Raw genomic sequence first — 25494 nt, 5'->3', positions numbered from 1 at the left:
GTTCAGTGTATTTTGCCAAGCATATCTTCATGCATGCTCTTGGTCACAATCAGTAAAACCCATCATCTGATCCCCTACTTTCTCAGAAAGCACAAGCAACATTTTCCTGACAATTTATTAGGACGAAAAGGCAATTTAATATGCTATTTTAAATAGCTTCCTCCTTTTCCTGGACAGTACATTTCAGCCTTCATACAGCAGCATACAGAGCAAGGATCCTACTCAGAAAACAAGACTACAGCAGCATCTGCCCTGTAAATTAGACCGATTCCAGCCACGACAGCAGCTCTAGAGACTGTGCAGCTGTGTCTAAAAGGAGTCTTCCACCAGACAACCAAGTGTTTCTCTAGCACCCTCCCTCCCCCTTCCAACATTACCACAACATAGCACATGCCTGACTGTGTTTACTTAACAATGCACAACATTTTGGACCAAGTACCGCACTACATTTTGGAGCATTACATAAAGCCACAAACTGATGTGGACAACTCTTCCAATATTTGGCAGCAGCCAGTTATTTTGTCATGACCTGCCTCCTTACAATTTTCTTTCAGGTTACTGGAACAAAATTCTGTTCAAGAAGAAACCCACATCATGCAGTGTTATATTTGCTAGCAGCCAGAGGGCACATCCACCTCATCTTTGCCACCAGTCACATTCTCACAAGCCATAGTCTTGGCAAGATGAATCATTCTTCCGGTGACGTGGTGAAGCAGCTGTCTTTGTAGGTGATGGAGAAGCTGCACCAGGTAACTCAGCCCCACCTTCAGCAAGCACTGGTGCAGAAACCAGATGAGGCACTTTCTTCCTTCCCAGGAAACCAGCTCCTTCAAACCCCGTTTTCTTTTTGCTTTCTGCTTTGGCTTCACCCTCCTCTTCTGCTACTCTTCTTTTGAGATCCAGAGAACTCTCTGGCAGCCTGTGAACATCTGTACTGCAACACGCACCTGCATCTGTCAGACCTCGCACTTCAAGTGCTGTTGCCAGGACTGCCTTCTCAGCTGCACTGCCCTCAGCTGTCGACTTCCTGGCCTCTGTCTGGCTTGAATTCCCATTAACGGGGGCTGCCTTTTCTACTGGGCTTTTGCTGGATAAGCTGAAAGCCTGGAAGTCCCTGTAACTGTGAAAGCTCTCTGTCCGCCTTGCTCTTGCCAGCAGGGGACTTTCTCTGTATGGCCTCACAGAACCGTATGTAGCTGTTTCGTAGATAGTTTCATGGTGCTGCAGTTGGAGGCTTCCAAAAACCAACAAAAAAAAGAAAAACAACAAGAAAACAGTATAAGAACACTGACAAATAGGCAGATGTTAGACTGACAATAACAGCCAGTTCTTCTGCAAACTCCGCTCCCATTCTTCTTAGGGTAGAAATATACTCATCTCAATTCCAACACAACAGTTTTGAGTCCACCTGCTTCTTGTTCTCATATGGTACTATAACATACATGCACATAAACCAACAGCAATCAAGAAGCATGGCTGTAATTTACAATACTTACAGCACGGGTTCATGGTCACCAAACCTGCCCTCAGCTACCTGAAAGGTAAAACTTTTGCTGTCACTCTATGACCTACCTGGAATTAGATTCCCGCAGCCGGTTTGGCTGAACCACTGAAGTGGCAGGACTGATGTTGGGTGTGGCACAGCGAGATGTACTCAAGTCACACTGGTCAAGCAACTTCAGCAGCTCTTCCTCTGTAGGGCCACCAACGTCTAAAAGAGATGGATCTTAGTGCTAGAGCCCATTTGCATCAGTCACATACAAGTGATAACAGAAAAAGAACAGCAGACCAGCCATAACACAACTTAATTACCTTTGTCTTCACTCTTATTAACCATGTCCATTGCTGTGGTCAGGTCCCACATCTGGATGCTGCCATTTGCATGTCCGGTGAACAGATAACGGCGGGGTCGGGAGCCCATTCTGCTGGATCCCTCACATTCCCGGACAGTAAAAGATGAGATGGTAGTGCAATCTACTGCCTGGATCTCACAGATTCTACAGGAAGAAAAAAACAAAAACACTTGCACCTGGCATAGTTTGGCCAGTAAAAGCAGTATGATTTTGATTATCTGAGAAGGCAACTAATTTGTCCTCAACAAGACCTTTCTTCCAGCCAGTTTTTCTTCCCATGCATGGCTAACATGATGCTCACCTGCAGAGCAAGTACCTTCTTCTTGCCCTACTGCCTCCCATTTGCAGTGTCACTGCTTGTTTATTTTTATTAGGGAACCCCCGCTACATTCAGTGCCCTTCTACAATCCACAGGTGTAAGAAATCCAAGGCTCACAGAAGAATGACAGCAAATAACCTCTTCCAATGCTAGACAGTCTAGGAAACTAAGCTGTAGAAAGTGTATTAGCCATATAAAAAGCAAAAAAATCCAAGGATTATAATTCAAGGTTGCAAGACAAAAACGTGTTGATAACAACTGCAATATTTCCACCACTCTTTCCCCCAGTAGTTTAGAAAATTATCCGGGTACCAATTACCCAGTACTTAATGTGTGGAGTCTGGCCTAATTTCCAGAGCAGAATTAAGCCAGACTTTTTAACCTATTCTTTTCATTTTTTTTTTTTTTTTTTTTTTTTTTTGGTCTGAAGGAGATTACTGGTTTTTTTTTTTTTTTTACAGCCTCTTGTATCAAGCTTTTTTACAGAATAAATGCCAAAAAAAGAAATTTAACAGAAGTCTCCACTAGATACAAAACTGGCTGAAGTAAAGAAGCATACCAGTAATCTCCTGGGCTCCTTTCTTCAACTGCCAAGAGTGTTAACACACCAGTGCTTTCTCCCAGATTTGAAGTTATTAGAAAGAAATGTAAGAATAATAAGAAATTCAGAACTGAGATGCACCACCTTTTCTGATCTCCTGCTATTTTCCTTGTCTAACAAGAAAAAAAACACCACTTTTCATCTGTTGCAGTGTAGTAGACTATGATGCAGTCAAGCCTTTATCAATAATTGTATATGTGATCTAAAAGACAGCCACTCATTTCTGAAGGTACTTATATATTCTCATATATTCAAAGATAACTGCAAAGGAAGAGAGAAAATGTTTTCCTGTGGTCTTCACAAGCAGCATAATCCCTACCACCTATACTACTTCAGGATTAGTTTTCTGAAATACAGTGTTACCTTGGTACCATGGAGGAGAGAAACAGATTCTGTATAGGCTCACAAATAGATTTCTTTTGTGAACTCAGCAGATCAGCCATCACAAAGCGCATCTATGAAACCACATTTTTCAAAATGCCACGTGGTTTTTAGGTTAGATCATTAAGTACAAAGCTCTGCCACAAACACAGAACAGAACACAGCCAAAGCTGTCAAGCACATGAGAAGTTTGCTAAATGCAACTGCAGACATCTCCACTGGATAGGGGACTCAGACACTTGAGAAGTACTGCTTATTTCCCACTTATAACCCTGAACATAGACATACCTTTTCCCAGTTGAAGACAGCCTTACAAAGAGCTTATTAGTGATGGGAACAACTTTCTGAATGAACACCTGTTGATCATCACGTTCACCAAAGGGTCCTAGAGAAAAAGAAAAATAACTTTTTCAATATTTTCATAGTTTCAACTCCCACATCCTCTTCCCCACACAGCCATGAAGACCCAGTCACATATTAGTACCATTATTAGAATTTTGAAGTGTCAGGCTCAGGGAACTAAAGATGACCAATGGTTGATAACCAACAGTAGAAAAAGCTACCCAGGAGTAGACTTTCCAAGTACAAATCTTTGAGTGTTTTCTGTTCATGTTTTAAAAAAACATCAATTCTTGAGTTTCCCATATGTTCCTGTAGAAATTACCACATCAGTACAAAACCCTACATTAGGTCACCACAGTAAGTACTTCCTTATTTTGCAGCTTTTAGATGTCTGAAGGCCTGATTAAATTTCTTGTATCCTCTCCGTGTTCGCACAGCATTCTTTTCATCTAAGGTTCATTTACAAGACTCTAACCACAAAGGAATCTCCACTCCCAGCTACCTTTATTTAGTGACACACATACCTTGAATGTCTTGCTATAGCAACGTGCTTCCATCATTTGCACGTGCAGTTTTAGGGCTTCAGTAAACTTTACAACTTCAGAATTTTTCGACACGTACATCATTTAAAACCAAATGAACAGTGAACTGTTGCAACTAACTCAAACCTTGCTACGTTCATCTGCTTTGAATATATTCTCCTGTGCTCTCTGTCACTCCTTCATTAAAAGTGAAACGCTACATGAGTTTGCCCAAGGAAAAGATATAGCATTTACAATCAAGTTTTTTCTCATTTTTCCTATAGTAAAAGCAAGTGCTGTAAGTGTCCTCACTCTATAGAGCCTAAATGGTGAACATTTCAGGTAGGTATTACTGATTCCCACCATCGTTTCAAAGGAATTGTGGTATATAGTACATTCATCAGCTGACAAGTATTAAACCTTCACAAGACCAGCTAAAGTACAGCCTCAGCACATCAAATTGGAGAGTGAACCTACCAATGTCATTTCCAGAGCAGTAACTGCCATGACTCTCTGCTTCCTCCAGGGATAAAATTTTGAACGATGCAAGAGGTGTTGAGCCTGGCTGAGTTGAAATCATGCCCCGGAACCGAGTTACAGTCCATGTCCGTACATGGTTGTTATCTGCACAAACTAGAAAGGAAAAAGGTGTACAATAACATTTACAAGGGATGACAACAAAGATAAACTCCTTCATTATTATCTATATTATAGTTTGTCTAGTTTTTCAAGATTGAGTAACCAAACAGGATTTAGTCATCTAGCAACACCAAACAATTATTTAACAATGTACAAATTGTTGTGAATGGCCTGTTCTTTCTTCAGTTTTATCTCAACCTTCAGAAATTCAGGAACAAATAGGGAGATGGAACAAATGATTGACAGACATTAAGGTCTGACTGGGTCAGCACCAGTAGCCTACAAAACTTTCTGTGCAGGTGCTAGGACAAGACATGTCATGAGAACAACCAGACAGCAGAATCCTCATCATACAAAAATGGTCTTCTTTCTCATTCATCAGTTAATCTTCTTTTTACATACAAATGTGCCCTTTCCCCGCACTGAGGGTTTTGAATGAAAGTAGATCAGTCCCGTGCTATGTCCTGGTTGCTGGACTCTGAGAGAAACAAATTCTTCCAGTGGAAGGATAGATTAACTTCTCTCTGGAGGCAACAAACGTCTTCCCGAGCATAAGGTAGGGTAGCATAACAAAGACTGGGAGATGGCTGAGAGAAGTCGAGACAGAGAACCCTCTGAAATCATAGGAAGGCTTTTTCTATGATCCAAGAGGGGATGGTACACATTTTGCTGCAACTGAAAATGCTCCTGAGAAGTTGCTAAAGCAAGACAAATCCTAAGGGATTTGCCCACAACAGAAAGACTTAGCAGCAAAATATCTGTTTACAAACCTTTTTATTTCTACAAATGGCAGCACTGGAACAAAAGGAAACATTAGGTGGTCCAGGTCAAATAAAGCCAAAGCCTTTTTAAATGCTAAAGCCTTTGAGGACTTGCTCAAAAAAGTGAATCTAAGCAAATCAAGCCCCCAGAAGTCTATCCAACTAATTTATATAATGTATGGAAACAAAGAAATTAAGTAGTAATGCATACAAAAACTTCAGTGGACAGAAATAGGGAGATCCACCAATGCAGACTTGTACACACACACAAAATAATAATATAATTACCTGATACAAGGTGTTTCTCTGAAAGCATGATCTTTGTAACAGGACTTCGATGTACTGTGAAAGTCTGAAAGAGCTGAGGCCCAGATCCAACTGTTTCAGGATGCTGTACAATCACCCTCACTGCTCCAGAGCTGGTACCATATGCTATCTCAATCCAATTGCCACTTACACCTACAGCAAGGAAGAACAGAGTTGTTCCTTTCTCCAAGTTTCCAAAGTATGGAAGTATTTTAAACATTCTTTATTTGTTACTTTCCTGTGATCAGAGATGATGTTCTTCTACTTGAGTTTTTTCAGTTCCACACTGTATGCTTCAAAACTGTCTTAGTAGCAGTCCTCTCTTTCCCCACCCTCTCCCCTTCTTTCCAGAGGTGAAAGGAAAGATAAAGTCATTTGAAGATCTTGTTCTACATCCCAGGAGGATATTGTGGCACTTCCCACAGTGACACGGTCAATATGTGCCACATACTGTTTACTTCTGCCTTAGCAGGAGGCAAATGGAAGGACAGCAAGGCAAGAACAGGAAGGGCTATAGTCAAAAAGGTCACTATGATATCAATACAGATATACAAGTAAATAGTTTCTTCAAGTTCTTTTGTTTTTCCCTTCATTTAAAAAACAGCTGTACTGTGATTATAAAAGAGTATATAGACAAAATAGCTGAACATCACTCAGCTGAACAGGAAAAATGTTTTTTAGTGTACTGGGAGAGAGAAGGTTAGAACTGTAAGGCTGTGTTTCTGCCCTCCCCAGAATTCAGCACAAAGTACTTCAGTGATTACAATTTATAATGTGTTTATCCTGTGTGAAAGGTTTAAAGGTACATTATGCAAAAGTGTTAATAAACAATGCATCACATGTACATATATACACATTAACATATAATAATTCACATAAACGTGTACATACATGAATGCAATTGCATGTGCACCTATTTCATAGAATCATCTGGGTTAGAAAAGACTTTAAAGATCTTTAAGTCCAGCTGTCAATCTGACCTACCAAACCCCATCACTAAACTACATCCCTTAGTTGACATCCACATGTCTCTTGAATGTCTCCAAGGATGAGGACATCACCACTCCCTGGGCAGCTTGCTCCAGTGCTTGGCTACCCTCTCCATGAATAAATTTTTCTTAATATCCAATCTAAACCTCTTGTGGCACAACTTGAGATTGTTTCCTCACATCCCATCACTTGTCACCTGAGAAAAGAGATTGACACTCTTTCGACACTCTACTCATTGCAATCTCCTTCAAGGCACTTCCAGAGCAATGAGATCTCCCCTCAGTCCTCCTTCTAAAGACTAAATAGCCTCGGTTCCCTCAGTCACACCTCATAACTCTTGTTTTCTGGTCCTTCACTGACTTCTTTGTTCTTCTCTGCATACACTCCAACAACTCCTTCAATATCCTTCGCACTCTGAGGGGCCAAAAGTGAACTACAATATTTGAGGCATAGTCACATTCAGAGATCACTGTCATTTGGCAGTGACTAAAGGAAAAACATTCACTGTTTAGGTACAATCATCTACTTTTGCCCTGCTAGCAGCAGTAGAAATTCCAACTGGAAAAATAAATCTGTAACACTGAAGAAACAGTGTTGCTTAAAGAACAACAATACCACACTGACTTGTTTTAGGTGTGAGGTAGACACTGAGCGCTGTTATAGCATCATTGGAGGAGTCATGGTACAATTCTGTCACTAGAAGATCATTGTCCTTCATCCGCAATGGGAACTTCTGCATGTCTGTGGGAAAAAAAAAGACTTTTATTTATTCCTCTGAACAGACTGTTGTTCTGATGTGACTTAGCCCAGCTAAAGAGTTTAGGAACAAAGCTGCTCAGTACCACTATATTTTTATTCTGCCCTGCCCTCTTTCTTACCTATATAATAGATAGAGCCATTGTTACAGCCCAGCAGCAAAAAAGACCCAGCAGTATCATAGCTCGTGATAGGAACGACATCCTGGACCTATTGCAAACAGAAGAAACAAATAAAGTCAGATTGCTGCTTTCTCAGTTTTTGGAGTTGTTTTTAGTATGTTTTGTTGAAGAATACCCAAGAACAGACCAAGTACTGGTCTGAAGCTGTTGTGCACACTCTCACATACAAAAGCATTATTTAAGTAATGCTGGTAGATGCTTCAATAGCTTCTCTAAAAAAAAACCAAAAAAAAAAAAACCCACAAAAAAACCCCCAAATCTTAAGTTGCAGAGTTCAGCCGAAGCATCATAGCTGTTGTGGAAGATCCTCATCTGTGTGAAGGCACTTAGCAGCTAATGTGGTTGCAGCTAAACCACATCTTGAAAATACAAAGGCCCACCAAACATGCAAAATGAGTGTACTTCACGCTGTCTATCATTTTTTCCTAATAACTTCATTGGAGATTGCTGGGCAGAAAAAGTTTAAGCAATTCTCTACCTGTAGTTCTTGTATCCTCTTGGTAGCCTCCATATATCTGCTAAAGGCTAAGATCTCCATAAATAGGAAAAAAATAAAATGCCTCGTCCTGCAAGATCCCATTTTTTCGATACTAATTTAAAGCAGCAGCACAAGAGCAAAAAGGCCAAAAAAAAAAAAAAAAAAAAAAAAGCAAAGTCTCAGAATCTAAGAATCTATAGTGAAAGTGCAGTGTGCTCTATGGTTCTTTGGATCGAAAATAGGTAAGGAAGCTTTCCCACGTGCAAATGTTTACAAAAGCAATAAAGGTGGCTTCTTTCCATGTTACACACAGATGCACCGCATTACTCACAGCCTCGAAGAACACATTAACAACTGCAAGGAGAGGTCAGAACAAGTGGATCCACAATGCTGCCAACAGCACTGCAACTGACCAGGTCAGAGAGATCAGAGAAAACAAAAAGAGCCCTTTCTTCTGCAGCTGAGATAGGAACATCAGAGGTGATTCAGAAGCACCTGCTATGATATAAACTATTCCCTATTAGGGAAACAGAGTACCAGCATACATCAGTAATTGGTAAAACATAGCCGGTGAGAATCCTCATTTTGCAGTCCGAGTTGTCTGCCAAATCCTATTGCTTTACCTGCTATCTCCTATTTTGTAACAGTAAATATTCTGCTTTAAGCTCTCCTATGCCAAGTGTTTCATTACTGATGTATCTGACAACCAAAACCTCTTCTTACTGCATGCTACTGTAACAGTGCCAGAGGAAGAAGTACTAGGTGAAGCACCTTAGCTAATCTGCTCAGGTCTCCAAGTTGAGAAAATGCCAGAACAAATTATAGACAGAGGTCAGAGTCACATCCTCAGGGTAAATTACCTCAAACACAAAAATCACAGTGTAGTGAAGGATAGCTTTGTGAAAACTAAGTTCCCTTGAAGTAGAACTTAAAAGGGCAATTCTGAAAAGAGGTAGAAAGGCACCAAGAAAGAAAATCTGAAAGGAATCACAGGTCTTGGTCTGAGTGGGGGACTAGTGCACTACTGTAAACATCTCTCCTTCAGCAAGTACAGTTTCAAGTCATAAAAAAAATAATTAGATTAATATCATCACATCATTTTATTCCTTACTGCTTGCTGTTCTAGCAAATCCTGTCAAATGCCAGTTTGTCACATACCATTAAATTTTCTTGCAAGATATCAACACCAATTTAAATGCTGTTTTGTTGAATTAAAGACCAACCTAACACGTCCATCTCCGCTGCAGAAGCAGAGCTAACCTATGCTTATTATCTGTTATTTGTTAGCAATGCTGCCACATAAGAGTTGAATCAGAACTTAGCCAGCAAATATGGCAGCAGACATAGGAGTCAGCCTCAGGTCCGTTCTGCCTTTTGAGATTTGCAATACAATTTTCCAGGTTTTTTTTTTGCATCCAGGTTTTGTACCTGTAAGATGCAGATCCAGCCACATTACAAGCTTTGTTAGTCACATGAACACTCAACTGTGTTCTCAGATTCATACAGACCTTCTATTTAACAAGCATTCTGACAAAAATTGCCAAACATCACCCCATGGTAAGCATTTCACACTTGCTTTTAGATTTCTTTATTCTTTTACTAGAAAGACATACATTCTTACAGTTGATTCAGGAAATTGAACAGAACACACCTGCCAGTGCTGAGTCACAGCATTCCACACTCCTACTTTCCCTGTATGACTTGTAGCCACCAATTGGTTGCCGATGAAGAAGAGAGCATCTACAGGGACTCCAAGGCTGAACACCCCTATTAAAAAAAGAAAAAAAAAAGAATCAATAAAGTTCACATAAAATAAAGAGGAAAAATAACAACAATGGAATATTTCCAGTATTATGTTTTGTTTTTCTTTTGAATTATAGTAGCAAGTAAAGAATGGCCAAAGCTAGGTTCTCTGTGACCTAGGTGAAGTACCAGCAAACAGTTCCATTAAATTAAATGGCAGTATGACATCATGATGGTGTTTTTGTGTTTGTCTTTTTTGTTTGAAATCCACTCAAACAGAGGTTGCCTTAAAACACATTTTAGAAAGTAGACATACTGAGCAGGTTATATACATAAATCGCTTGAAAGTAATGCCTCCCATTTATTTCCACAGAAACTACAACAGATACAAAGAGCACAATAACACTATTTAACAGAGCAAATTCTCTGCTACAAAGCATTATTTTTCAACACAGTCACCAATATCGGCCAGGATTGATCAAAATCCAGGCTATATAGTACGTGGCAGGACACTCCAAGCAAGATCAGCAACTTGCTTCACAGTCTTCAAACTGGCCTGGGGGCCTATGTTGCAAGAGAAAGGTTGTTTTCTCCAGCCTGATTCTGGAAATTCCAGCCTTCAGCTTAGTCAGTGCCACAAGGTAACGGTCAGAGTTAACGGCTGGTTTGGACTCCAGGAAATCCAGAAGGACCACCACTTCCTATCCCAAAAGACAGCACGCATCACTTTATCCATCGAGGTTCTTTCCTGTGACAGAGGGTTCACACGTTGCCAATCCACGAGCTGCCATTTTGACACAGTAGTGACACCACATCTCAACACCAATAATCAAGTGATCCAGGAAACCGTCACCCTCAGCCTCGTATTGTAAACTTAATGAGGTTTATAATGCCACCCCTATCCAAGAAGCAGCCCTCTCTGTTATACCTCAACAAGGAACCTCAGGAGACTAAATACATGCTTCTGTTCTAATTATGATGCTAAACTGTTTTCCAAGGCATAGTACAATCATTCGATGCAGATAAGATTCAGCAGTACAGGGCACTGTGAGAAGAGCAATAATAAAAAATCCACAGAAACTGGAATTGATTACTCCAGAGCAGGATGAGGTTCAAGGAAATCAAGGAAGACAGCTTGAAGGGTCTGGAGGAATTTGAAGTGTCAGTCCTGCTTAGGTTCAACAATCTCGAGAACCATCAACAGGGGAGACAATGCTATGCATAATGACAGCCTCTTCTCTTAAGGGTCTTTCTCAGTAAAATACTGCTTACAGCAGCAATTCAGCAGTAGTGTCTTATGTAAGTAATATTGAAAGGAAGGAATGATCTCTGGGAGAGCTCTATCACAAAGATGCCAGTCCATGCAATTTTCTGTAGGTGGCATTACCAGGCTGCAAAGACTGCTTTGGATAAGTAGTTTCTTTCACAAGATAATAGCAACGTACTCTTGACACAAACAAGGATTGTAAGCATTTGCTGCTATAAGAAAACAAGGCAGTTACATTCAAATTATTATTATTACTGAATACAAGCATATTGTTTGGTCTAGGACACCTAAAATATGGCTATTATCCAGAAGTGGAACAGCACATTCTGATCAATCTTAGATGAAAGATTCAACCCTATAGGCACTTACTCTCACAGGCTTCCCCCGGCCAAAAAGAGGCTAAGTGGAACTTCCTTGGTTTCACAAAGTCACTCCAATGCAGTACAGTTTGTTTGGCATAACTACTTCCCTCTTCCCCCTCTTCAGTCATAGTTTAAGTTAACAGAACCTAATGAGAGCTAGAATAACAGAGCTAGAAATTGCCTGATCACCTCAAAGTAAGGTCTATCTTTCAAATAAAGGCACATGTACCAGAATATAAATTTCACATAATCATAAGGGTTAGAAAGGACCTTGGGAGATTATCTAGTTCACTCCTACTTCTAAAGCAAGTTCCCAACAGTGGGTTGCATATAAAAATACCCGGGCAGACTTTGAATATCTCCAAAAGAGACTCAACAACCTCTCTGAGCAGCTTGTTCCAATGCTCTGTCATCCTCCGAACAAAGCAGCTTTTCCTCATGCTCAAGTGGAATCTCCTGTTTCAGTTTGTGCCCATTTTCCCTTGTTCTATTACTTGGCATCACCAAAAAAGGCCTGGTCCATCTTGCCCTATAGATATTTGTGTTGATAACTTCCCCAGAATCAGTCTTTTTCTCTCCAGGCTGGACAGTCCCGGATTTCTCAGAATTTCCTGATAAGAGAGATGCTCCAGGCCCCTAATCACCTTTGCAGCCCTCTACTGGACTCTCTCCAGTAGTTCCCTGTCTTGGACTTGTTCTCTGTCCAGTAGTCTGTCCTGGGGAAGCCCACAACTGCACAAAGTACTTCAGATGTGGCCTCAGCAGAGCAGAATAGAGGGGGAGGATCACCTCTCTTGACCACTGGTCACTGGCCATGCTCTTCTTCACACATTTCATGGCCTTCTTGGCCACAAGGGCACACTACTGGCTCATGGTCAACTAACTTAGTCATTTTCATTCCATTGAATACTAAATTCTCATTATTTCAATTATGAAGATGTGTTTAAATAAAGTTATTCTGGCATTCAGTTTCAGAGAACAATTCACATAAAGAAACTGCCATCACAGTTAACAATATCCACATGCAGAAGAAACAGGCATTACTGGAATGACAGTGGTGGTTCAAATACCAGGATTATGCTAAAGGAAATTCCTAACCTTATTTCCTTCAATGCCTCCCAAACTTGCCCTGTTTTGAACAGTTGGTCAGACCAGTCATCAGATCAATACCAAGGAACATTTACTCCTAAAAATCTTTTCTTGCTGTTTCAAAGCCTCCCTAACTGTGTATCCTTCAGTGTCAATAAAGACAAACAAGAAATACCTGCATGCTTCAGTTAGTACAGAGTACATCTTCCTCACCTAGATATCAAGTTACATAAAGAACAAACTGTCTTCTTCTAAATGCTACTTATTAACTATATTTAGCAGAGACTTGAAGTCTTATCATCATCTCTGTGTAAAAAATATGGCTTTAATAAGGAAAAGGCAAGAAAAGAACAGAATCCCCCAGTATCTAGCTTTCCACCTCAGTAGCTTTATTCCCTTACGCTGTGGCCTCGTCACAGTTTTGTGTTGTTTTCGTTTTCAGTATTCCACATCATAACATCACGTAGTGCACTGGGAGTTAAAGTGTTAATGCTCCAATTCCAGGTACCTATCCCTATACATTACAGAAGTCATGGGACCTGGCCCTTCCGGGTGGGGCGGCTCGTACTGCCTTGCAGTGGGTGCTGGAGGCTGCTTTCCAAGCCATTCAAGCTTTTCAGGTTTGACTCTGTCTCAAGAACTCTCTCTCTCCTATCTTATTTGATTTATTAGTCTCAATTTCAATTAGACTGTATTATATTGTGTTATCTTGCATTCCGATATCACAGTTAGTAAAATAAATCTTCCACCATAGATCCTTGCTGCTGTTTTTTTTTTTCCTTTTCTTTTTTCCTCCTTCCTTGCACCCAGCTCCCATCTCCCTACCCCTTTTCTCTTTCCCTTCCATTTTGTGGAGCCGAGGGAGGGAGGGCAGGAGCCTACTGCCCTGTCACAGGCATAGATTGATCTAGTTAACTCCGTGACAGGCCTATATTCAAACTTTCCACAGGACTTTCAGTTAACTTTGATTTGCATTTCCACACAAAAACTGAACAGTAAACATCAGTCCGTATCTGTTCAGTAAGCAGATTACTTTTTATTCATCTTTTTGACTTTAAGAAAAAGTTCCTCTAGCAAGACAGAAAATGAAGTTAATATGCTATAACAGGAGGCTTGATTTGTCTGCTTTTGAAAATGCTTACTCTCTATAGTCCAAAATAAATTCATCAACTACTTTCTGGTTAAACATAAAAATAAATCCAAACAAGGCATTACCAATTTCACTGCCGCTACCGCCATCTTGAATGCTCCATAAGATTATGCTACTCTCTGAGGCAACTGCAACCATCTTATCCTTGTCTCCATGAGGTCCTCCAACCACCTTAGCATTAAGAGCCACTCGCTCAATTGTCCAGTCCAGATAGGGACTTGTGAAAACCTGCTGCCATCCAGATGATTCTTTGATTCTGAAAGAGCAGAAGTAACAGGAAGAAGAGGTTAAAGATTCAGAAACAGACAATTCTGTCTAAGCCTCCCCGTGTGGATGATCTGGTCTTACAGGCTGTGAGAACCCTTCTTTGTTTTCTGGCTCAAAGCTTGCTTTCTGAGGTATTTCTTGTAATAAGACTCTAACTGATTTACTGAGGAGGCACACAGTGGGTGCTACAGTGTGACAATCAACACCACCCTGGGGACATTTGAAAGCACCTTCCTTCAGAGCTGTTTGCCTCCTGAAGACAGTGCTCAGGAATGTTTACTGGTGGAAGATCTGGCCTGTGACTAAATAGCTCCAGCTTGGTATGTGAAAACTGGGGAATGATTCATCATGTCTGTGAAAAACAGGATGCAGGTGGGCATCCCTACTCCCTCTTATCTGCTGGCAAAGCCCAGAAGGTGGGAACAAAGGAGTTTCTGCTGACTTCCCAGAGCCAGAAGCTGCCTGGAGAGCCTAGTCAACTACTTTGGACTTACAAATAAGTTGGTACTACCACTGTTGAGGACGACAACTTTTCAGAACAACCGCCTGATGACCCACCACTAGTGAAGATCAATGACTGAGCTACAAACCACGCTGGATCCATGCTGGTGACTACCTCCCTCTTGCTTCCTACAAAAACTCCTTTCTTCTATTTCCTATCTCCCTTCTCCACTTCCCCATCTCCCTGATAAAGATTTGTAATAAACTGGTCAAACCAACATTTGAACCACTGTTTCTTAATCTCACAATGGGTACAGACATATCAAAGACTCTCCTCTCCCTCCTATACACTGAAGTGAGACACAGGCTGAGCTATGAAACTCCAACTAAGCACTATACTTTACAAAAACTGCATTTTCTTTAAATCTGATGACATATATTACTTCACTGCTTTGAAGCTACTAGAACCCTTAGCTGGTATTTTCCTCATATTAGCACATCTAATACATAAGTTACAAGACCAAGCCACAGTCTTGATCAGTTCAAATATTAGAGAATAAAGTCGACTATAAAAACTTAAAAGAACTTTATTAATTTCCAGTGGCAAATGAAACTGATGTCGTGCAAGACACTCAGTTATGCTTTGGCATAAAGCTGTACCATTCAGTCATTTTCTGTTTATTATATATAGTAAACAAACTATAGCAACAAGCTTTATTTTCAGAAAATCACTTGCCCATTCACCTTAAAAACTAATATGATGTCAAAAGAGCACAACTTACCTGATTTATTTTAGGCAATCATCTTCATATTTCCCAGCTGACTAGAACACACTGAATCTCAGCATTCTACATTAACATTTACGTACTTGGAAAGCAGAAACATCTCCAGTAATTTGCCCATAGTTTCACTTTCAATGTTGCACCCTGCCTGGAGCACCACAGATTCCTGTGTTCTACCCATGTAGCATGCATAATAAATTGTACTGCAGCAACTTACAGATATTGCAGTCCTGCTGTTAAGTCTTTGCAAGCAACCAAGACATTCTCACAAACTTATTAACATAATTTAACAACTTCTGCAGTATTTTGAGAAAAGTAGTATTTTTTAATGACGCATTGGGCTTTGCTGCAGCCTTATAACAACTATCATAAGTATTTAAATAACATCTGTTACAAACAGCCTAAAAGAAAGTCTAAATATGTTATTATATTTCTTAATGCGTAAGTTTTACTGTTCAGTCCACTACAATCACACTGAACACACACAATATAATGTCATTTCAGGACAGACTGATCTGCTATCATTTAGCAAAGCAAGAAGCTTATTTTGTTTCTATTAGATTTCTGTAGTCTCACAAGTAACTTCATTCATACCTGTAGCAAACAGCAAAATGAGCATAGGCAGCTACTATCCAATTGTGATGGCCAGCTACTATCAGAACCTTCCGCGGGTCCACAGGAAATCCTGAAAACAACAATAAATCTGAAGTCAGTGAAGTGATGTACAATTAAATAGAAGATGAGCAGATGTATCTAGAACGGGCTAGGATTCCCTGCCCAGATATTCAAAAGAAACTTTGTTAATAACGTTACAAGAAATATTTCAGTCAGATTTTAGCTGTTGATATCCCTCGCAATCCTCACAACTACCAGAGTTCTTACCAAGAAGGAAGACGTTTCATCTCTGCATGTACAATGAAAAGCATTCATTAAGTAGAAAGAGGCAAGTATATGATCGTATTTCCTTGAAAACAATCTTAAAGTCTGATAATCTGGCAAAAAAAATTCAGGAATGTTATCAAATAAGAAACAGTGCCCTTCTTCCGTAAAAGTTTCATCCAAACAGCTGATGCAACCCCGTATCAGTTGCAGACTGATTAAATTTACAGTATCTTAGAATACCAGTAAGTCCTATTTCTGATATGTAACTGCATTAAGTTTGGCAGAAGCACCGAATGGCACTGAAAATCATCATTATGCTATTTCCCAGTTAGCTCTCAGCTTTCACACACTACAAAGAAAAGGCCTAAAGTCTGCACATCTTCCACCTCCCTTCTCCTTAGACTGCCCTTTTCCAAATTTGCAGCAACCCAAGAAGAGGCTTATTTTAATCCTTCTTGTGGTTAACATTCAACCTTTACCATAATCAAGATCTCCCTAACAGTGCTACAATTTACACAGTTACAACAGAAATGACAGTTCCAAGAGCCTAATTTTGCTTACAAAGCCAACAGCTGGAAAAAAACAACTCAATCCTATCCTGCTTAGTTTTTAAATATTTTATATGGAAAATACTCAATATAGTCAAACAACTGAATACTATCTTGACTTCTGATTCTTGCAGGGTGAAAGAGGTACCAGGAAAAAGAAATGGGGGGCAAGAGCAAGAAGGAGATTCATGGTGCTGAACAAAGACCAAAGAGACACCGTCCAGACAGTATTTTCTCCTGGCTTCCAGTATGGTGTAAGGCATTTAGCTAAGCAGCCATACTAAGGGTGCACAAAGGATTTTGACTTGCCTTCCTTCTCAGTCCAGTGTCTTGACTATACAACAATAAGCCTTAAATACTATACAGGAAGGAGTGTCTAAGTAACTATTTAACGATTTAAGATCAGGCAAAGAAAAAACAACAGACTGAACCACAAATAACCACACATTTTTATTTTCTGATGACAACAATTTCCCACAGTTTGTTTTGGTTTTAAAAATGACACCCCTCACCTAGCCTGACTGTACCTTCTCCAGTACCAGCAAGTGTAGGTTGGACACCACCTCCATGAATATCATTCTCAGAGCAGTTTTGACCAGTTCTAATATCAGTTGGTGGCCCAGCAGTATTATTTATTTTACGACTGGGAATACCTGTAAAAGAAAATAGATGTTTTGTCTCATTCCATAAACTTCAGCAATATAACAAATATTCATTTGTTTTCAAAATTCAGAGTTAGTTTATATTAACCCAAAGTCTAATCCACTACCTGTAAGAATTAGGCTGTATCCCAGTACAGAACATTTCTGCTCTCTACTCAGACATTTACAAGCAGTTAAAAAAAACATCTTCAGAAAACTTGTGAACAGAAGTTATGCCCCAGTCTTCAGGTTAACACACAAAATGTGTTCATCTCTGCAGAGAAGTAGAAGTCTAACATGACAAATCAGCTTCTCTTAATGATTAATACATCTACTGGCATAGGGAACATAAAGTAACTGCATCATCAGAAAGAAAAGAGCTCTCTCCACCAACAACTGAAGTGTACTTGAAGAACCTCTGCTCTGGCCTGCTACTAAACACAGTTTGTTTGGCTATAAAATACCACCCCCACTCCTCCAGTACTTTAGATCTATCATTTCATATAGCATACTGATACATCTTACTTTTCGGTCAGAACCGCGTTCAGTGCAACCAGTTGTCTTTAACCATTCCATATGAAGGCTTTTTCTGGACAGTTTGATTGCCAATTGCCCCCACATATGAAGCAATAAGCAGCTCAACATAACACCAAAACAGAAAAGTACCTGGAGGAGGCAGGTAGCCATGAAACAGGACACTGCCACAAGATGAGCGTTCCAGTTCTTCACATAGAAGCAGTCTCCTAACTGAGATGGAAAAAGAACGGTACGATCATAGATTTCACTTTCCAGGAAATATGACCTAATTTCAAATAACCTTGTATATCAGTAAGTTCAAAAACCTACACAGTTACAACTACTAAGGATTTGTAATTGATTCCTGATGGTAGGAACAAAGATTAAATGAGCTCACAAGAAAATAAATTAAATTACCTAAAGGAGTGATTCCATAGAATTCAGCTTCATGTCTGAGAACATTAATACTCACCCCCCTAACAAACAAAAGAAACAAGAAAGGACATAGTAAGATGACACCTTTGTAATGCTATAACGTGATGGAAAGCACAGCAATAATATCAGAGGTAGCAAAGACCGAGGCTGCAGCAAGTAAGGTTAAGCCCAAATGCAGCAGCAGAAACAAAGGAAAAAAAAAATATGCTTACCCTTGGAAGGCCTCACACATGCAGGGATTCCAGAAAGATCCCTATGCCTCCACTACCAACCCTTAAATGATCCCAGCTCTACCAGGTGCAGTCAGTCAGGAGCATTATATGCACCTGAGCTCCCTTGATTTGGCCCTGCCTTCCCATCAGGTGCTCAATCACTGTTTCAATCCCTGACTAACCATTTCCACTACAATCTTGAATATAAATTTTTGCATACAACTAAAAGTAATCTTAACATTAATAATATTTCATAAGGACAAAGAAGTAGAGAAATGCATTGCCAGAAGTAGTCTAAACTATAAGAATCCACTAGCAAAAAATAATGCTGTGACTGCCTCCAACATGTCATATACCTACACATATACCCACTGTAGACAAGGGCCCAGGTTTACAAGGAAGCTGAGACTATTATTAGACACCCAGATGAGTAAAACTGTTTTTCATATGGGAATTGCTCAATTTCTAATGCATCTGAGCCAATTAATTTTCACTTAAAACAATCAGAATTTCTTACCTTAAGTCTAGCTCCTTTGTGCGAAGAAAATTTAAAATGGGTGCAAATGCTGTTGGATCTCTATCAATAAATATCTGCAGGAAAAATTGTTGTAGTTTTAATATTATTATGGAGCAACTGTCAACATGCTTTCTTGTGTTTGGTGTGGGAAAGAGGAGTTGAAGATGGTGCAGCCAACACACAAACATAAAATCACAGAATCATAGAATGGCCTGGGTTGAAAAAGACCACAACCATCAGTAGTTTCAACCCTCTGCTATGTGCAGGGTCGCCAGCCACCAGACCAGGCTGTCCAGAACTACATCCAGCCTGGTCTTGAATGTCTCCAGGGATGGGGCATCCACAGCCTCCGTGGGCAACCTATTCCAGTGCTTCAGCATGCTCTGAGTGAAAAAACTTCCTCCTAATAACTAACCTAAATCTTGCCTTAATTTAAAACCATTCCCCCTTGTCCAAAGTTTTCAGACAGCATCTCTGTTCTCATTATTTTTCTGCCTTGCACTAATTCAAGGTTCTTAAAGACACATACACGAACACTGTTGCAAGTAGATGGCAATTAAAAAAAAAAAAAAAAGACAAAAAACCAAGCCCACCAAAACATCCACAAACCTAAGTTCTAGAGACTCCAAAAACATCAATAGGTTCTCAGACTTCATACTGTGTGTCCAAATTTCAGTAAATATAGTAAAATCTGAAGAAAAGTCTAGAGCGTTTTTACTACAACTACTTCTACATGTGTAGCAAAGTACTTGTGTGCCTTACCATTCAACAGCATTGCTGTAACTAGTTTCAAATTTAAGAATAACACACACAGAAATGGCCATTTTGCTACATTTGCCAACCAAAGTTACAATTCCATGTCAAGATCGTTCTGCTACATAGCCAACAGCTAATGAAAATTACCCATCCCCCTGCAATACAGCAACTAGCAGGTTTTCAGTTGAAGAAAATAAATGCTGTTGTTGTATTTGCATTGTCTGTACAACGCAGAATGAGCATAAAAATACACACATTGCTCCTGTTTCCTTTATCTCTGAAGATCAGAAGCAAGAAATTCAGAGATGTCATCAAATTTCATTGAAAGTTTAGCAACCAGCAGTATGATATACAAATGGTTACACCTACAAGATCTTTCTCTGTCTCAGTCAGGACAAGCAGGAGAAAAAAAAAATGCTGTTTTTTGGTATTTTAAATGTTCTCCAAATATGACCATATCAGATACTCCCAATCATAACAGCACAAACATCACAGTAAGCAGGTTTTGAAATTATAGAAGAAATGATGGCAGACTTTGTTCTGCTCTGCAACAAAAGGCAAGGAAAATACATGGTAATATTTACAAGTGATTCCAAGTCCCCTGTTTTCCTCCTATTCAAATGGTGTCAAAATACAAACACAAGTCCAGCTGAACATTACTCCTCACGGACTCATAAACAGAGACAGTGCTGTCAGTACTGTGAATGCAGGCTTCTGCAACACAACTACTGGGGTAATATAATACAATGACTGAGAAAATGCTGTCAAAAGCTGAACAAGTTTTAGAAGTCCAGGAATGTGCATGTTTTTCATTCGTGTGACCATTTGTTTTCCAAGCTTTTAGCACAGCTGACTTGGGCAGCATAATCATTAGCACCTGGAGTGAATGTTCTTTAGGAGAGAACCTAATTGAAAGCACAACATTAATATAATACATCTATTACTCACAGCACCAGTTTCATCCTTCAGTGTTGAAATCCTTCCACTCAGCAAACTAAAATAAAGGAAATTATTGTTAGATGTAACCAAGGAACACGCTAACATGAATACAAAGTAAGTTCATCATCAGTTTGTTGTATTTATGCTCTGTAGGTTGCATTTTCTTAAAACAGCATAGCTGAGCTAACAAAAAACTACCTAGATAAGGGAAAATGCTGGGAGGAAGGCTGATGACACCACACGGTGCATTTTTCCTGAGCAAAGGAACTGTGCATGCAAACCTAAGGAAAGGCTAAAACCTGCACTTTTCAGATTCCTAAAGAGAACAAACAAGCCTGGAAGGATGGAAAACTTTTCTGAGGCAACCCAGAGGGCCGCAAAGTTTGTAACGACCAAGGAAATCAGTAAAATCAGATGAAAAGGGAAAATAAATAATCCATTCTGCATGGACTTACTGGGCAGGAATGGGATGGATGAGCTTTTATGTTATTTTACTTAAAACCTTCCCTCCCATCAGATCAAAGTCTTCTTGTTCCAAATCAGCAGAAAACACCACCAAAATTTCATTTTACAGACAAAAGCAAACTCAGTAACATCAACAGTTTTATTTCCAAATCCCAACTGACACTGGATGGCAGTTAGCTTGGAGATTTTTCGGTACTGGAGCACTTTCAGAGTAACCTCCTTAGATTCTACATTTAGTGTTGAGAGACTGGGAGAACAGCAAAGGACTTCTTTCCTGTGACTCTCTTCCACACCTCTGAGAAGATCTCAGAGACATCTCTCTGACTCTCTATTTATCTGAGTATTTCTAACAGAAGCAGGTAATGCTGCCTGTCCAGGCCAGCTGCCAGAATTTTATTTGAAAGGAAGTCTAGAATACAAAAATCTAATGCAAAAAAGCAAAACTGCAAGACTTAGGTTTTCCTTCATGTGTTTGGAATTAATTAGGGTGGTAGGCATACATCCCAGTATCCCCATCCCCTACAGCAGGGGATCATTAGAGTACAAACATTAAGCAGCACAACCTTCAGAAGTAGTCACAGTAGGGAGGTAAAGGTTAGCAAAAAGATATTCAATAATCCAACTGATCCCACAGAACCAGACAAAACCTTTATTTGACTTGGGGAACAGCAATAATTCAAGAAACATTAAACATGGTGCTACTATGTATGGTGAATAAAATCACAAGTGGCATTATAACAATAGAGTTGGTCACATCTCCCTTTCCTGCATATTTCCTGGAACCCCTATTTCCAGGACAGTCCATCTAGAGAGTGACAACTCCACAGCACATGTAAGCTGCCAGTGCATCATTAGAGACAGAAGAAGCATTTTGGATACTAGCTTATATCAGATCAACCCATCCTATTGCTTGTGATGGGGAAAAAGCAATAAGGAATACAAACATATTTATGGCAAAAAATTAGCTCTTACAAATACCTGGAAAAAAAGGAGTCTGGAATCCACATCAGTGTTTGTCTCGAAGTGCTGAACCTAGGAGACCACAGTTACAAGTTAAGAATTAGGTGTAAAATTGGAGGAAATTGTCATTTGTCAAATTCTTTGATCTGTCCTACAAAGCTGATATGAAACAGGTAGGGATCTCAAACTTCTGAAACATAACTACACAAAGTCAAAGAATTTGTGTGCAGTTTCTTTGCACAGATCGTCTCTAAGCATGAAGCTTAGACCATCATTCTTCCCGTTTGTAGCACACTGTCCCAAACATTCTTTGGTTCTCATACTTTGTCAAAATGAGCGCTTTAAAAATAAACAAACAAAGCCACAGACATGCACACGGATACAAAAACCCAGAAAATAAGCATAAGTTTACCAACACTGCACCACATCTGTCATTAACTGCATGTTAACCTCACTTAGGTGTCGAAGGGTGCAAAAGACTACAGTAAGACTCATGTAAATATTTTATAGCAACAAGTTAATATCAATTATTTTAATTCTCTGTAGTTTTGCTTCTTGGGCCTTCTTAGGAGCCCACAGTGCTACATTACTTGTTAAAAGTAAGAAAATATCTTATGATTATTGTTATGAATCATAACAATATTGCAAAATAATAGAAGTTACAGCATAACTTTCTCCAGACATTATTTTACACAATAAATACCTATGAATTCCTTATGTTATTTTTTTTGATTAAATGGGAAGAAAGATAACTGGGCTGGCAGCTTGGGAAATGAATTAATGCTCAGCACCACCTGCCTGGTTGTCTCTTAGTAGCATTACTACTAAGAAACCTTGGGTAACACCTTTGCTAATAGGAATTTAACAAGGAATTGCAAAGGTATATATTAATATATATATTTATATATATAAAGTCTCGTTATAGTGCAGAAATATGTCACAAAAGATTCTTAGAATACAGGTACTTAAACACAATTTATATACTTTTCACTGGTGTTTTTCAGTATTCTTGGGAGGAAAAAGTAAACAAAAAGCATTACTTTATATTGTTGAAGAGTCAGAAGTGTAAATGCTATATGGAACTGCCATCCATTCTGCACAGAATGCAGATTGTGCAGCTCCTCACTGCAAGTATAACAATGACAAATCTGTTCTTAACACAAAATCTACAGTATCAGCATTCTAAGCACAAAGATGCACAAAGTCTTTTGTACAAAAGAAAGAAAAGAATCAAAACTGTTTGCTATTTAAATGGAAAGTGACTTCTGAGTATAGTTTCACACTCGCAGCACAGCTTTTCTCACAGTAACTCTGCTCTTCTCTATTTCCAGCATAGGGTACAATTCATTAGGGTACAATTCACTTAACCATGTTACAGTATGTGCATAACTGAAAGCAATCCATGATTCATTTAATCATGCACAATAGAAAACAATCTGTTGCATCAATTATACCTGGGATTAATCCAGACATCACTTGTGACAAAGGGGACAGATGCAACACCCTCCCAATTAACCCTCTTAGAGATCTTCACAAACTGAAGGCTTAACTTGTCTGGTATCTTAAAGCTTTCAGTTATTTTTATGTTTGGGGTGGGAAGGAACCACAAAACAAAAAGACACCAAGTTCCTATAGTTCCACAGGAAGGTACGCACAGGAAAAATATATATATATATAGAAAAAGGTATGGAAAATGTACTAGAACCATAACTTGCTGGCATTTTTCTGACACTCAATGAGAAATACTAAATAAATTAATTTAAGCAATAAGGAAAACTGATGCAACCATGAAAACATTCAGGACTGCTGAACAAAGAAAAGGGAAATTAGTTAAACAGCGCGCAATATGCTCAAATAATCTGAAGCACATGGCAGCCTACTGTTATCTCAAAGAATAACACAGGCAATTGGAAACAGACACACTTAACAGTCCAGTGTAAAACAGCCATTTTCACAGTCTGCTGTGCTAGTAGAGTTACAAGCAGAGGAAGGCAAAATGTCAGAGAATCCGTCAAACTTTTTGTGGTAATTTCTGTGATTGCTAACTTGTGAGAGCCTTGCACTCCTGGCTAAGGAATACTCAAAAGCTGAGACCACAGTTGCTGGAGCAAACACATGCAGCAGAGCAGCTCTGGCAGTCCCTGGGAGCAGAGGGAATCTCACATCAAAACACAGGAACTCTGCTCAGTTGGATCTCTGGACTAAATAACCCACATCAGACAGCTTTCCAAACAAAAATAAGAGTCTCAGGTTTTTAATACGGACCACAGGAACTGGTGGAGAGGAAAGAAGAAACATGTACTCTGCCCATGCACTCCCGATCATCAATCCTTACGCAGAAGGTTGTTACAATTGCCTACTGCCTACCTATTGAAAGGTAAATGCCTATGTATACACATTTCCGGCTCCTTAAATCCAGAAAGTAGAATGCTTCAGTTAAAAACGAAGTATAAAGTCATAGGAGTAAGAACAATTTTAAAACATAAGACTGAAGTATCTTCGTGATCCTACTTGCAATAAAAAACAATGGACTGGCCTATAATTCCAGAGACTGAATTCAGTGAAGCACCTTATTCAGGGTAACATGAAACCCAGTCCAAAACCAGCACCAAAGTTATTCTGACAGCATCACTATGGATGAGTTTTGCCTGACTAATTCACAAGCAGTTTCTCATGGCAGAACCAGGTTCTGAGCATTTTATTACAGCAAAAAAAAACTCTGCAGGAGGTTTTACAGCGCCCTCCTTTAAGAAAGATTTTGGCACGTTATTTAGAAAGCAAGTCTGTCTTCCGAGTAACACAATAGTATTATATTTAAGGCAGTAATTCCTACTGATTAGAGCTGGCTTTACATTGCGTGCAGACTCGGGAAGCCACGTTCCTTCAGCTTCCACTACCTCCCGTAATCCAAATGCTTTCATGCCTACGCATTCTGACAGGAACATTTGCACCATTTATCACGCCGATGCTGGCCACAGCCGGCCCACAGCTCCCTCCCAATCCACCAACACTCCTGCACGTCACCTTCCACGACTCCAGTGTACGTTTTATAACGCAGCTCTCCATTCCGGACAATAACTGCAATATCGCGTCAGTCCGCTCTTTCCGAGCGGCCCCCGAGCCCCCCGTCCCGACAGTCCTGTCGGACGAGCCTTGTTTCGGGCTCACAGCGCAGCGCCCCGCCCAGTACACGAGGCTCCCACCCCACGGCCCCACGGCCCCACCGCCCCCTCGGGCCCGAGCGCCCCCTGGGCCAGCCCGCCGCCCGACCCCGCCGCCCGCCTCACCTTGTGCCGCCCACGTTGAGCTGGACGATCTCCCCGCTCCCGGCCCCAGTGAAGCCTCCGCCGTTCCCCGCCATCTTCCCCGCCGCTTGCTCCAGCCGGCGCCCGC

General features: G+C 40.0%; 1 protein-coding gene across 2 annotated transcripts; it reads right to left on the bottom strand.

Annotated features, from left to right (window-relative positions):
- Positions 1 to 101: 101 nt before the first annotated feature.
- KCTD3 (potassium channel tetramerization domain containing 3) lies at positions 102 to 25494 on the bottom strand. 2 transcript variants are annotated; one of them, XM_042878321.1, is made up of 18 exons: positions 25389 to 25494; positions 22120 to 22173; positions 20686 to 20731; positions 18982 to 19055; positions 18235 to 18293; positions 17968 to 18048; positions 17173 to 17313; positions 15825 to 15915; positions 13806 to 13996; positions 9781 to 9896; positions 7592 to 7679; positions 7338 to 7454; positions 5706 to 5876; positions 4495 to 4650; positions 3443 to 3539; positions 1813 to 1997; positions 1573 to 1711; positions 102 to 1234 (listed from the first exon to the last, which is right to left on the bottom strand). In XM_042878321.1, the coding sequence occupies exons 1-18, from the start codon at positions 25460 to 25462 to the stop codon at positions 661 to 663; spliced, it is 2454 nt and encodes an 817-aa protein (XP_042734255.1). In that variant the 5' UTR covers positions 25463 to 25494; the 3' UTR covers positions 102 to 660. The 2 variants fall into 2 exon arrangements, with proteins under 2 accessions (XP_042734255.1, XP_042734264.1); XM_042878330.1 differs by having other exon boundaries at positions 17188 to 17313.

Source organism: Lagopus leucura, unplaced genomic scaffold (genome assembly GCF_019238085.1).
Source record: "Lagopus leucura isolate 7727_CA_CO unplaced genomic scaffold, USGS_WTPT01 Super-Scaffold_73, whole genome shotgun sequence".
Lineage (NCBI taxonomy): Eukaryota > Metazoa > Chordata > Aves > Galliformes > Phasianidae > Lagopus > Lagopus leucura.
This window is presented reverse-complemented; position numbering and strand designations above follow the sequence as displayed.